The 13518-nt window shown below is 39.0% G+C and overlaps 1 protein-coding gene across 1 annotated transcript; it reads left to right on the top strand.

The window, feature by feature from the left end:
• Nucleotides 1–2102: 2102 nt before the first annotated feature.
• LOC103711442 (PRP38 family protein) lies at nucleotides 2103–9724 on the top strand. Its single transcript, XM_008797581.6, has 6 exons — nucleotides 2103–2531; nucleotides 2623–2744; nucleotides 2894–2984; nucleotides 3852–3981; nucleotides 4070–4143; nucleotides 9081–9724. Exons 1-6 carry the CDS (start codon nucleotides 2242–2244, stop codon nucleotides 9550–9552), a joined length of 1179 nt encoding a protein of 392 aa, XP_008795803.3. The 5' UTR covers nucleotides 2103–2241; the 3' UTR covers nucleotides 9553–9724.
• The last annotated feature ends 3794 nt before the right edge of the window (nucleotides 9725–13518 follow it).

Raw genomic sequence — 13518 nt, 5'->3', positions numbered from 1 at the left:
ACAGTCCTACGTGGTGTAAAGTACACACTGTATAGGTTTCCGACTCATCATCCCTAAGGTTAGGAGTCATGGCCTATGAAATCTATACAAAGCTAATTAAGTATGTTGATTCGGGTTGAACAAAATTGGGTGTGAATTATGAAAGGATTAACATGACTAATTTCAAACTGGTCAGGTTTAGTTTAGAGGTTTGACTTGATTTTAACTATATAATATCAGACTGGATCCACATGGTTAGATCTGAATCTGAAAGTGATTTATTATAAAATCAGCTAACGCAATATGAATATGATTATATGCTGATATACTTATAAATCTACTGCAGAGCTATAAGTTAATTACATGTGAAATTAATGAATTAACTTTGGTTATCAATCACATTAGCATGGGGTTAAGTTTGTGAAGTCATCTTAGCAGATTGGCTAAGCCTGTTCCAAATGTTTTACAAAATGGGTAGGTTGAGTTTTATAATGAAAAATAAAGACAGTTCTTGTTGCATGATCATCATAAAAATGAATTAGCAACTACATAGTCTACATTATAACCCCATCTGTACACAAATAATGTCTGTAGCAGATTACAGGTCTTCCAAACTGTCAAAATGGCATCTTGCGACAGTTTTTTCCTCTCTTTTTTTTTCTTCTGTTTTACTAGGTCTTGTACATTAGATATTACATCGAGTGCACAACATGGAAGTCAGAGAGAATGCGAATATGACCTTTTGTTTTCTTTTTTTCGGTATATTGATGGTCACGATGCATTAAGAGAAGCCATTCTCTAATAGTAGCCTTCAAGTCTCCGTCGCATGGGAGTAGCAGCATCAGCCGCAGTGTTGGGTAATTGGCTTCCCTAAGGACGTTTTAGGAACCACACTTGCTAGGACTCTCCTTCACCAGATGGAAACTGTCAACCACAGGAGTTTTCAAATGCCATTGGAGCAGCTTGTTTTCATTGTAATATGTGAAGTAGGGTCACACAATCACTTAAAATGACATGAGAAATGCCCCAAGGACTGAGCCGGCACAAGGATCCTGTGAATGGCCAAAGCTTCTACATGGATAGGGAAGAGGATCAAGGTAGCCTTCACCTTCACAAGGATAAGTGCATTACTTCGACTCCTAGCAACCACTCGAATACCTGCTAATTTATCGGCGTTGCATCTAGCAGAAGGATATACTGGTGGTTCTGAGTGAAGGCCATTTATGCTTTTATGTTGCTGGTGGAAGGACTGAGCCATTGGCCATTGGTGGAGCCCTGGACATAGTTTGAGGCACAGGAGTCTGAGCCCCTTGAAAGGAAATTTTGTTGCAATCCTTCCAACTAAATCCCATTCGATATATGGGCAGCCAACCCAAAATTATCCTGCAACCAACCATCCTGCCTCAGGGGTACATGAGCAAGAACAGGACAACTACAAAACACAAAAAAATTTAGGTTTAGTCACCATCAATAAATTTTATTGCAGGGAGAGCCATCATGCATGTTAAGTTATACTATAATTTAGTCCCACATCGGAACACAACAAAGGTGGGGGGACACAAGCTAGCATAAAGTGGGTGTGGGACAGAGGGCCTAAGAATACCTTTTCGGTCTTTTGGTTAAGATTGAGTGTGGTTTTATCTGTTCCTATTGCTTAACATCGGCGACCTGGCCCATCGGCCCATTTTGACTTTAATTTAATTTGGGTTTTTTTACCATGCTCCTATATCCAACAACCAGTTTTCTAGCTTCAAGATGGTATTTTTCTGAATTTTGGGACAGGTAATTAGAGTACAGTGCGATGCCGGCTTCTCTCCTTTTCTTTCAAAAGATAAGTGAATTCTTTGGGCCAAGGTCGTCTTGGGCTTAAACTTAATTCAAGCTTCAGGCCCAACTTAGCCAAGAGCCATCTAAAACTTAAAACGTCTTTCTCTCAAAAGAAACGAAAAAGAAAATAATAATAAAAAAAAAACAAACCAAGTTGGCCTTGGACTTGAACTCAAACCCGACTCAACCTCGAGCTGACTTAGATTCGAGCCCTTGCCCTCGGGTTAGAGATGTCGCCCTTTTAATTGATATCAAAACATTATATAAAATATTTTAAAAATTATATAATTTGGGCCAATATCACTTCCTTCGAGCGGCGCTTCGGCCTTTTCCCCCCTTTACTCTTCTTCCCTTATCAAGGAAAACCCTAAACGCCCCACCCGCCCTCTCCGGAACCCTAGCTTCGGATCGACGTCGAAGGAGGAGGAGGAGGAGATGGCGAACCGGACGGATCCGGCGGCGAAGAGCATCCACGGGACGAACCCGCAGAACCTGGTGGAGAAGATCCTGCGGTCGAAGATTTACCAGAACACCTATTGGAAGGAGCAGTGCTTCGGTCTCACCGCGGAGACGCTGGTGGACAAGGCCATGGAGCTCGACCATCTTGGCGGCACCTACGGCGGCAACCGCAAGCCCACCCCCTTCATGTGCCTCGTCATGAAGATGCTTCAGATCCAGCCCGAGAAAGACATCGTCGTCGAGTTCATCAAGAACGAAGACTACAAGTACCGCGTTTCCTCTACTTTTTCGTTTTCTTTTCGGCTTTTCTCCTTCGAAAACTTCCGAAACATTCGATTTTTAATCGATTCATTGCAGGTATGTTCGAGTTCTCGGGGCTTTTTACATGCGTCTCACCGGGTCGGTCACCGATGTGTATCAGTATCTGGAGCCGCTCTACAACGATTACCGCAAGCTTCGCCGGAAGCTACCTGATGGAAGTAAGACGCAAACTAAAATTGTTTTGGTTTAAATTTAGAAAAAAATAGGAGATATGGCGAAGAATGGCATGCGAAAGTTACGAGTCTGTTTCCTTTTTAACGTTTTTTTCTTGTATATTTTGACATATCGATTGGATTTTGGTTTTCAGAGTTTTGCTTGATTCATGTGGATGAACTCATTGACGAGCTCCTCACAAGAGATTACTCCTGTGATGTTGCTCTTCCACGGGTTCAGAAGAGGTAACCATTTTCTGACCTGGATTTATGAGATTTATATTGCTTTTCATCTCTTGCTTATTGTTTACGATTTTATTACAAGTTATTAAGGTATGTGCCATTTGATGGAAGCGAGCATGAATATGTCTAATTACTCTTTCCATGAAGATGCCCTGGACTTAAATCATGAGTTAATTAGGTTAACATGCAATTTGTACCCCTTGGACCTGTATTATCTAGCCCACTGCATCCTTCGTAGCAAACTGAGGTTCTCTTTTGGGCTTGTGTTGTCCAACATGTGAGACTGTCTTACATAGCGAATTTGGTGGTATATATATGATGGAATATTTCTCCAGTTTCATGTTGAATTTAATTGTTAATATGCTATCCAAGTTGCTGATAACTTGTGTACATAAATTCCATTATGGTATATTACTTGAGGAACTTGGCTGATTTACTTTTTATCTGTGTATATGATGGACATGAATGTTCTCTCATTCATAAGATAATTGCAGAAGACTGTTCCCATTATATTTGAGAATTAATGCAGTGGTCTCAAAACTTATCAGAGAATGTGATCGTCCTCATGAATTTATCCAGGATTTTCTGTGTTCATTTCTTTTTTTTTCTTAATTTACCTTGACGACTGGTGTCAAGTGCTGAGGTATGAGCTGCTTTCTGTTCCCATATATTGCTCACCATCAAATCAGCTGGCTGAATATTGACCATTCAGCCTTGATAGATGGATTCTATGTTTTCATTATTAAAAAACAACATTGATTATAAGAAATGATGCATTATCTTGGATGGGTATTTTTAGTTATGTGGTGTTGCTCTTCAGTCGCCTGCAGTGTAGAATATGAACTTTATATTCTAATTTTATATATACAGGTGGACTCTTGAAGCTTCTGGGATATTAGAACCCAGAAGAAGTGCTTTAGAAGAAGATTTTGAAGAGGAAGAAGAAAAAGAAGAGGATGAGCAAGCTATGGATGCCTATGAAGCTGACACTCATGAAAAGGTTAACATTTCAGTCTTTTTCATTAAGCGGTCTATTTTGTTTTGAGGACAATCCATTATTTAAAATTACATGTGATCTCTTCTTCTAGGATTATTATCATGGACGAAGTCCCACTAGGGAAAGAGATAGGAACAGAAAGCGGGACAGCTATCGATATCACAGGTATTTATACCAACTGAATCTGTTTACTTTCAGTGCATCATCTCCATTCGTTGTCCATTCTTTTTTTTAGAATATATATGCTTTACTTCCTAGCCTAGAAGATTGTTAGAGATGTATTACTTTGTTTTTGCAAATGCCATCATTTATGAAATTCCAAAGTTTGTGCATAGTCATTCTCATTTTGTCATTTTCCAGTTTTCACTATGCAGTGTCATGATCTTTTACCTGGTCAATATCCTCATAATATTCTTTAAGTCTGCAAGATGAGAGCATTACCAGTTGTGGTTGTCTGCATTTAGCACTTAACTAGTAGTAACTGGTTTTATTTAGCTGCACATTTATTATCCTTTTGGAAAATCGATTGCTAAATGTTAGAGCAAGTTGTACAAGTTGTGTAGATTTAACTCAAGTGCTACCATCTCAGCTGTCTTTTTGTGTTTTTGGACTGTGGTTTGTGAGACTTTAGTTGTTATTGATTTAGAAAACCTCAACCCGGGTTAAACTAGGCTGATGTCTCAAGTAAATATCACTTGAACCCATAATCCCAGAGACTACGATGCATGGATTACACATAAAGACTTAAATGAAGTGCATTGTGGATACCCTTCTTTTTACCAAAGTGAATGGAAGTGCATAAGTATTAGAGATGCATTAGTTCTGAGCAATAGTTTTGTAGCTATGCATGGTTGAATTACAGATGCATTATGTTAAGGGTAATTGATTTTTTTTTCCTTTTGGACATCCCGAAAATCTGTGATTTCTCGTTCGCTTATAAAAAAAAACCTAGCAGTGAAATCTTGGGTTTGTATAATACTTATATTGGCAATGTCACTCTGTTATCTTGTGATAATTTTTAAAAGTGGGAAACAATACCCTAGTAGCCATCCCCAAATATTTGGAAAAAGGCTAGATGATTATGGTTGTGATAAAAGAATAGTCTATTAATGGAAGTGTATGATTAGAAAGAATGCAAGGTCACTCAGAGGATGTTGGTGTATTTGCTGTTGGTATCCGAGCCTCTGTAATGATGATATGCGTGTGGAAGTCAGTATACAATGTACGTGCATTAGAGACTTGTCCTTTATTATATTTTTGTCTGTTGCTGGTGGTCGTGTTCCTTTGCCGTGAGCTATGGCTTCTTTATTTTGTCTTCTTTTCCTAGCATATTACCTTGACGTAATTCACTGCATTGTTCTATCAAAACATGTCTTCTTACCAGAAATTGGATGTTACAAGCACGCCTGTGCGACTGCATGTGACTCTAATTCTCAGTTCCTTAAAATTGTTCTGGTTATAAACATGTACACAATGTCCTAATGTGTGTCCATCTTGTGAAATTTTAATTGCAAAAAAAAAAAGGCTTTTGATTTCTGGCCATAGTAAGACAAGCATATTGGCATTGTAGACGAGAGGAGTAAGCTTTTGAATTCAAAACCTGTAGGTCTGACCATAAGAAACTTGAAAGGTGTATTCTGTGCATCTGCATTTCTTTTACATCTGATAATCTAACTAGACTTGTGCCTGAGTTTCTGTTTTCAATTTTATGCTGACAATTGACAAGCATACTGATATTTCAGTCAGCAGCTTATTGAAATCTTTTATTTGTTATTAGGAAAAATTTACCAGTCAGCTCTTAATAGTTTTGTTTCTGTAATTTGTTCCATAAACATACTGGAAGCATTTATTGTAACACTTTATTTATAATACAGTACTAATTACTGCCATGGCATTTCATCTTCAAGAGCCATTGGTAGATTGAACTGCTTCCTACAATGATTCATGACAACTCTGCCAGGTTTCTCTGCACTGATAGTGTGCAGTGAGAAGTATGATGGGTTGAACAAGTAACATAAGAGTATGCATCAAGTTCTCTTTGTAGATGACTTAGGGCTTGGGTATTCCTATAGGATTGGGCTGAAAATCCTGTAGGATTTGTGGATTGGGCTGTCCATTTAAGTATTGCCCAATATCAATCAAATGCCACCTAGCCCAAATCATGTGGGAAGAAAAAAAAGACCCCATAGTTTCTTCCTACAGTCCAAAGGCTAGGATCTGGGCTAGGTTTGGACGGGCTCCTAGAAAATGCAAGATGATGGGCCAATAGGCCCGATTCCTATGGGATTTTTAGCCTAATCCTGTAGAAATGTCCAAGCAGGTTCTTAAAAGTCTGACCTTACAGAAAGGATTTCCTTCTGTTAGATCGAGCATCATAAGCAGCAGCAGAATTTCCGAATCCTTTTTTCTTGAAATTTTCCCCGACTTTCAGTTTTATTAGTATTGGATTCTCGAGTAATCTCTAAATGCTTCTTGTTTTCTATCACAAGCATGTCTGAAATTCATTTCCAGATACAAGGGGGTTTCTGCCTTTAATGTTTTAGATTTATGTGTAAGTAGCTATCTTATTGAGATCTGTGTTGTACAATGAGTGTAATCATTTGAGTGATCAAGATGCAGGTACTTCAAACTGCCCCTTTTTGAGTTGGCTACCTTGCCATAATGTTGAATCAACTTAACAATTTCCAATATCTAATCCTTAACTGGCAGTGAAATGTCTTCCCTTCCATTTTTATCTTCTAAACAATGTGAATAAAGCTTTTCATTTATCTTTTTATATTCTATCCTCACTCAAAGAATTGTAAAGTTTAGAAGTCGCGACCCTTAGTAGTTTGTCATTGCTGATCATGCTTGAAAAGTGCATGGCTTCAGAAAGGCCGTTCATTTAAGCGCAGGTATTTTGTTATTATCTCTAATTGTACTGAAATCTCACCTGATGCTTAACTCAACTATATTGATAGTCAGTCTTGACTAAATTCTGTTATGATATTTCTTGCTGCCTAAGGTCGCATATTTTTATTAGGAAAAATTACCAGAATTTTGTTTCCCTAGTTTGTTTCATTAAACATACTGGAAGCATTTGTTGTAACACTTAATTTGTAATACAAAACTAATTACTGTCATACTTGAAGGGCCATTGGTAGATTGAACTGCTTCCTACGGTGATTCATGACAACTCTGCCAGGTTTCTCTGCACTGATAGTGTGCAGTGAGAAGTATGATGGGTTGAACAAGTAACATAAGAGTATGCATTAAGTTTCATTAGGAGAAAACTTATGATGTTTTTTCTCCTGTTAGATTTAGCTTCTTAAGCAGTAACATAACTTCCAAATCTTTTTTCTCTTGAATTTTTTCCCTGACTTTCATTTTTCTTAGGATTGGATTCTGAAGTAATCTCTAAATGCTTGTTAGTTTCTATCTTAAATGCATGTGGAACTCATTTCCGGAATCAAGGGGGTCTTTGCTTTCAATCTTACAGATTTATGTGTAGATAGATTTCTTATTGAGATCTCTGTTGTACAATGAGTGCGATCATTCTAATGATTAAGATGCAGGTATTTCACAGTGTCCCTCTTCTTGAGCTGGTTACCTTGCCATAATGTTGAATCACCTTAACAATTTCCATTATCTAATCCCTAACTCACAGTGAAATGTCATCTCTTCCATTTTTATCTTCTAAATAATGTGGAAAAAGCTTTTCATTTAGCTTGTTATGTTCAATCCCACTCTGAGAATTGTAAATTTTAAAAGCCATGACTTTAATAGTTTCTCATTGCTGATTATGCTTGAAAAGTGCATGGCTTCAGAAAAATTATCTATCCAAGTGTATACATTTTGTTAATATTCTTTGAAGTGTAACAAAATCACAATTGAAGCTCAACTCAAATCTGTACTATTAGTCGGTCTTGACTATGTCCTGTTATGATTGTCATGCTGTCCAAGTTCACATATTTTGTTATTGTTTCTGTGTATAGGGAAATCTAGTTGGAGTCAACTATTTATTGCTACTCAGTCTTCATGAAAAGTTGCTTGCAAATGCATTGATCAATACACAGGATGCATTTGTCCTGAGCAATAATACTCTTTACAGACATAAAGCATGCATAAGCACATGCACAAATCCATTCATCTTCCTAGTCTATTGCTAGTATGGGAGGACGGTAGTGGAATCAAGAAATGGGAAAGTGGCATTCATTCTGTTCAAATTTTTAGCTGGACTAGCATGTGGCTGCTAAAGATTTTAGGTATAGGATAACTTTTAAAAGATTTGAGCATGGATTAGATGATAATATGCCTCTTCATGAAATTGCGGTTTAAGTTACATTCTTAATCTAGATACTTAGGTTTTGGTATGACCAACAAATCACTATAAATTTGGACATTGGTGGATGTTTGATTCATAGAATCATGGAAATCCCAACCTGAGGAGAATTTCACACTTGGACTCATCAGTGTCCTGCAGTGTTAGAATCTCCTCTTTTACATAAGTTTAGCATAGTTTGAATTGTTAAGGGAGAAATCTATTAGGGCTGTTTTATGTAGTGTTAGGATAGCCTAACTTCTTTTGGAATCCATTAGGGTTATTATGGAATTGAAAAGTTGGGAAATATAGCCGTTATTATGTAGTGTTAGGATAGCTGTAACTAACTTTAGGTTCATTATAGAGGATTATATTCATAAGTTAGATGGAGATATTACCATTGCAAGTCCAAAGGTAATAAGACTTCTATGTATTGCATATGTTTATGCTCGTGTTTTTCAAGTTTATGTATAGGAGATGGCGAAAATTTCGTAAGTGGTATTGCATTACTTCAGAATGACACTTTACTGGTTCTTGTTAATTCTCTTGCAACTTGATCAAGTGCAAGCTGTCTGCAAACTACTTTGTGAAGAATTTGGCTTGGCTTCTATAAAGGATTGTATTAGTAGTTGAAGCATTGTACTTCTTAAATGTGACTATACTTCTCTTAATAGCATATTGTTCTTTCTAAGGTGCCAAAACTCTCAATGGTAGTTTTCCTGACTATGGTGACCACTGTAAGTTACAGGATTTTTTTTTGGGGGAAAAGAAGAGAAGTTAACCTTCGGCTTTTCTTTGACAGGGACAGAGACTATGATCGAGACTATGGAAGAGGACGCGAAAGAGATCGAGATCGGGATAGAGAACGTGATAGAGATAGAGATAGAGAAAGAGATAGGGACAGAGATAGAGACCGCCATCGTGCTAGAGATGAGAAAGATTATGGTCGAGAGAGGGAACGAGAAAGGGATAGGGATGGTAGAGAGCGGGAGAGAAGAGACCGAGACCGTGGACGGCGTAGGAGTCGTTCAAGGAGCAGGAGTAGAGATCGCCGTGAACGAGACCGTGAAGATGGTGATTACCGTAAGAGGCGTGCTCGTGGCAGTGTAAGCCCTCGGAGGCGGCCTGAGGAGGATGGTGGTGCTCGGGAGGAGCCCAGGAGGAAGAAGGAAAAGAAAGAGAAAAAGAGTGATGGAACTGATCACCCAGATCCAGAGATTGCAGAGGCTAACAGACTTCGTGCCTCGCTTGGACTGGCACCCCTGAAGCTGTGAGCAAATTAGCATTGCGTACAATCTTGTGGAGAATGACTCGAGTGTTTTAACAGCACAACTGCACGATGGTTTCCTCCTCTTTAGATTAAAAATATAGCGAGAAGAAGAAAAAAAAGAGGAATTGTATGCTGCTTTGATGTAATGAAATCTGGTTTGATTTTCCTGTGGTTCTCATCTCGGCTCATTTTACAAATGTCTGTCATGGTTGCGTTTTGACGTCTCCATTGATGGATTGGAAACCATTGAAGAATGACATGCATCATCGTCAGTCGCCCTTTTTTATACCTGCTCTGGTCGATTGGATGGGGATTTTCAAGAGCTTTATGGTAATAGATAATCTGAAGACTATCTTAATCTGTGCTTCAGAATTCGTCCATTTGTTCCACCTAAAATCAGAGGAAAGGTTTAACTAAATGCTGAAAAAGTGGCCTTGCGAAGACTCCTGGAAAGAGAAATTTAGTCGAGTTTTAAAATAGACAGGGTGAATGATTACCGGCAGAGTGGATATTAATGGATGCCTCGGAGGTGGTTCAACTAGATGAATTTTTTTGCTAGTATTGTCATGGTCTTCTCCATGAGCTTTATTGCTTCAAAAAAAAAGGCAAGAAAATAGCTTATGAACAGCAGATTCCATCCAAAGACGTGCATCAATAAACAGAGACAAAGTTGCCAAGGCGATTATTGTTGATCACATTGGTTAAAAATCTAGGTTCACCTTTGAGAACATGCACAAAGTGTCGATTAAGCTAGGTTTAAGGGTGCTTGGCCGCTTGGTTAGGGGTGTAAATGATACTCCAAACCATAACTCAAGCTGATTATTTTATAATAATAATAATCCAGTTAAATTTTTGATAATAGTATCAGATCAGTCTTGGATTCTATATGCAGGATCTAATATTTGATTGGACTTGGATTGAGCTAAAATTCGATAATCCGAATACTATATACCGAGTATATAGTAAATATGTAGATATAAGCTACGATTTGGGTTAATTTGTTTTATTTATAGTTAAATTTTAATTTTTTTTTTCTTAATGCATTCTCCTTAATTCTCCCCTACTGTTATTTCCATTCCAAATTTCCAACTGACACTTATATTTCTATTCTATTTTAATTAAAAATTTAAAATAATAATAAACTTAAAAATGTTTCCAAAGTGATTTGATTTTGTCCAAAATAATCATGCATTTCCTATGCCATGCTTCTTTTCCAGTGCAATTTGCCACATATAGAGGATTATTGTGGTAGGAATCTTTTCTTTTCTTCAGTTTTGAAAATTATTAACACGTAGCTAGTTAGCCTATTAAAATTATGCGTTGAATTGTACCCGAAAAAAAAACTCAAACCCTAATTCAAATGTTGAATTTAGATGGGAGTTATGGAGTATACTCATTTTATGGATTCGAACCGAATTAGAACATGATTTTTTTTATCGAGTTTGAATGTGGATACAATATAAATCCAACCTAAATCTGTCCCATTCGTAGCCCTCTTCAATGGATCTAGGTCTAGCACTAATTTTTTGTAATTTTTTGAGAAATCTACTCTGGTAATTTAAACCCTAACAAAGTTATGGAGCACCGGGGTTTGCCTATTGTTGGCCACTCCATTTGGAGGTCCCAACGGCTGCTCCATAGGCCCCAAATGAAGCTCCAAAAGTAAATATACTATGACCAACATCCACTTGGACTCGAAATATATATCACAAACGCAAAATTCCAAACTCAAATCACAACCAAAATAAAGCATCAACAACCAAATTACCAGTCAATTAAGCAACAAGCAGTTACTTATTCGAAGACCAGAATGAATTCTGGGACCAACCAGCTACGAAAAATAAGATTAGAGAACCAACACAATCAACAAATATTCTTGCAGATAAACACTACCAAAATGACCTTGCTTCTTTTGAAGTCCAACTGAATACTGGAGCTTCGGCCGCTGCTTCCATGAATTCACGGAGAGAATAACCCCTCAGCCATCGCCTTCTCTCCTTCGGAATTGATATGAACTTCTGCTGCATCCTTTGCTGCCGCTGCTCTCAGCTGCCTTCCCCCGTTCTCATAAGAAGAGTCTTCAAGTTCCAGCACCCGACACCGCTTCCCCATTGGGATATTCTTCTTCCACAGCTCGACTTCACCTCCACCTACTCTTCTGCATGTGCTTCATAATCTTCCCTGCCCTCCGCATCTCTGACGCAGCCAAGAGCACAATTCTTTTCTTCGAATCCATCCCCAGCATCGTCGAATGCGAGCCTTGCGAGAAGCCGATGGCACCTAACATTTTTCCCATGAAAAGAACCAAGGGTCTAGACGCTGAGAATCTCTCAAATAACCTGAGAACAAAGCAAGCATCATCCCCTCTGCATGTTATCGCCTTCTCGCTGTCCGGCAAGCTTGGTGCAACCTCCGACGCCTTTCCTGCGTCTCCGCCACCCCCCTGGATCTCCTCTTCGCTGATTTCACTGCTATTGTCCATTGCATTGCTCGCCTCTGCCTTGAGGATGTCGCTGCCAATGGATCTTCTCAAGCTCGTCGATGGATCACCGCAAGCAGAAGAAGACTCAGACTTGGCGATCCCCGATTCGAACAACTCGTCACCATCTTCGTCGATCATATCTTTCGCTGCGTCGGCTCCTCCTCCTTCCTTGAGAACACCGCAAGGAGTAGACCTCGACAACTTGTGATCGTATCTTGCAAACGATTCGAGAATGTCCCATTTCATCTCCTTCTCACCTTCATTGGAACTCATAAAAGATTCGAGAGAGTTCTCGCCACCATTTTCATTACTCTTCTCCATCATGCCAGCCTCTTTTTCGATGAACAGATGCTTGCCGAGCACCGACGACGGCGAGATGGACGACGCCGGCGAGGACTTCTCAGGAGAGCTCTTCTGGCTTGCAAATGATTCCACGCCATCTCCTTCATGGTTGACGCCGCTGCTGCTCAAACTATCTTGGCTTGGCGAGGGAGAGCAGGTCTCCGATCCTTTGGAATTTGACTACTCTGAAGAATGGCCAGTTCGGTGAGACCACTACCTTCTTTGCATTGCCATCTTTGGTTCCATGGCTTGGCGATCTGAAAAACTTAAATGTGGGCTTGGGGAAGGCATAGAGAGGAGCATTGGAGGTTGGGGAGGCGTCCTCTCCTACGCGGGACGTTGAGACCCGCGATGTAGTAAGAGGTGGAGAGCCTAAGAGGGAGTCGAACATCTCCCGTTGCCTTTTGAAATGGGAGGGAGAAAGAAAACAAAGAGAGTCTCAAGGTGCTAGGACTCTTTTGTATTGGGCTAACAATGGAGGCAGTTTAAAGCCGGTGGAGTTGTCAGTTGTTTGGATTCTGAGAGATATTTTGTTTTTTTTGCTAGGAATTCTGAGAGATCTTTTGGATGAGAAAGCCACGAAGCACAAACTACTTGGTGGACTTTGAGCTTCCTCTGATTTTAAAAGCTTCTAAAGTTTTAAGATGGAAATTTTTTAGGGAAAGGTGTTTGGTTGTTGAGAAAACAAAATTCATGGGGTGAGGGAAGTAAAGTTTTTAAACAGGGGAGTCACAAAAAGTAAATTCCAGTTCCACTTTACTAGGAACTCGTTTAAATTTTTTTAACAATCCTCTCTCTTTTGGAAGTCAAGTTTTTGAGGTTATCTGTTAACTTCTTGAACCTAACCCCAATCTAAATTCTGAAAAAACTAACCTCTCTGAAAGTCTCAACCTTTAAGGGCCCCTGCCCTTCATTGAGGTTTGAGGTGTGGAGAGGATGGTCTGTTTCCCTGCACACAACTGCATTATGGATATCAACAACCAATCCTAGCAAAAGGATCTCAAGTAAGTGCAAGATGGATATATATATTGATGCTAGCTTTCAGACATACTTTAATATAACTGGAGGATGGATATTCATATTAATGCTAATATATATACTTCGATCTACGGGTGCTAATGCTTCTGGTAACTCTTGACAAATAGG

This window comes from Phoenix dactylifera, chromosome 8 (assembly GCF_051530095.1).
Source record: "Phoenix dactylifera cultivar Ajwa chromosome 8, Ajwa_hap1_PhDact_Kaust_v1.1, whole genome shotgun sequence".
Lineage (NCBI taxonomy): Eukaryota > Viridiplantae > Streptophyta > Magnoliopsida > Arecales > Arecaceae > Phoenix > Phoenix dactylifera.
This window is presented reverse-complemented; position numbering and strand designations above follow the sequence as displayed.

What these genes read in the sequence shown, in the direction of transcription:
- LOC103711442 (XM_008797581.6), top strand. Translation starts at nt 2,242, where the DNA reads ATGGCGAACCGGACGGATCCGGCGGCGAAGAGCATCCACGGGACGAAC. An exon ending in ATCAAGAACGAAGACTACAA is followed by an intron (nt 2,532 to 2,622) that starts GTACCGCGTTTC and finishes GATTCATTGCAG; the next exon opens with GTATGTTCGAGTTCTCGGGG. An exon ending in GACAGCTATCGATATCACAG is followed by an intron (nt 4,144 to 9,080) that starts GTATTTATACCA and finishes TTTCTTTGACAG; the next exon opens with GGACAGAGACTATGATCGAG.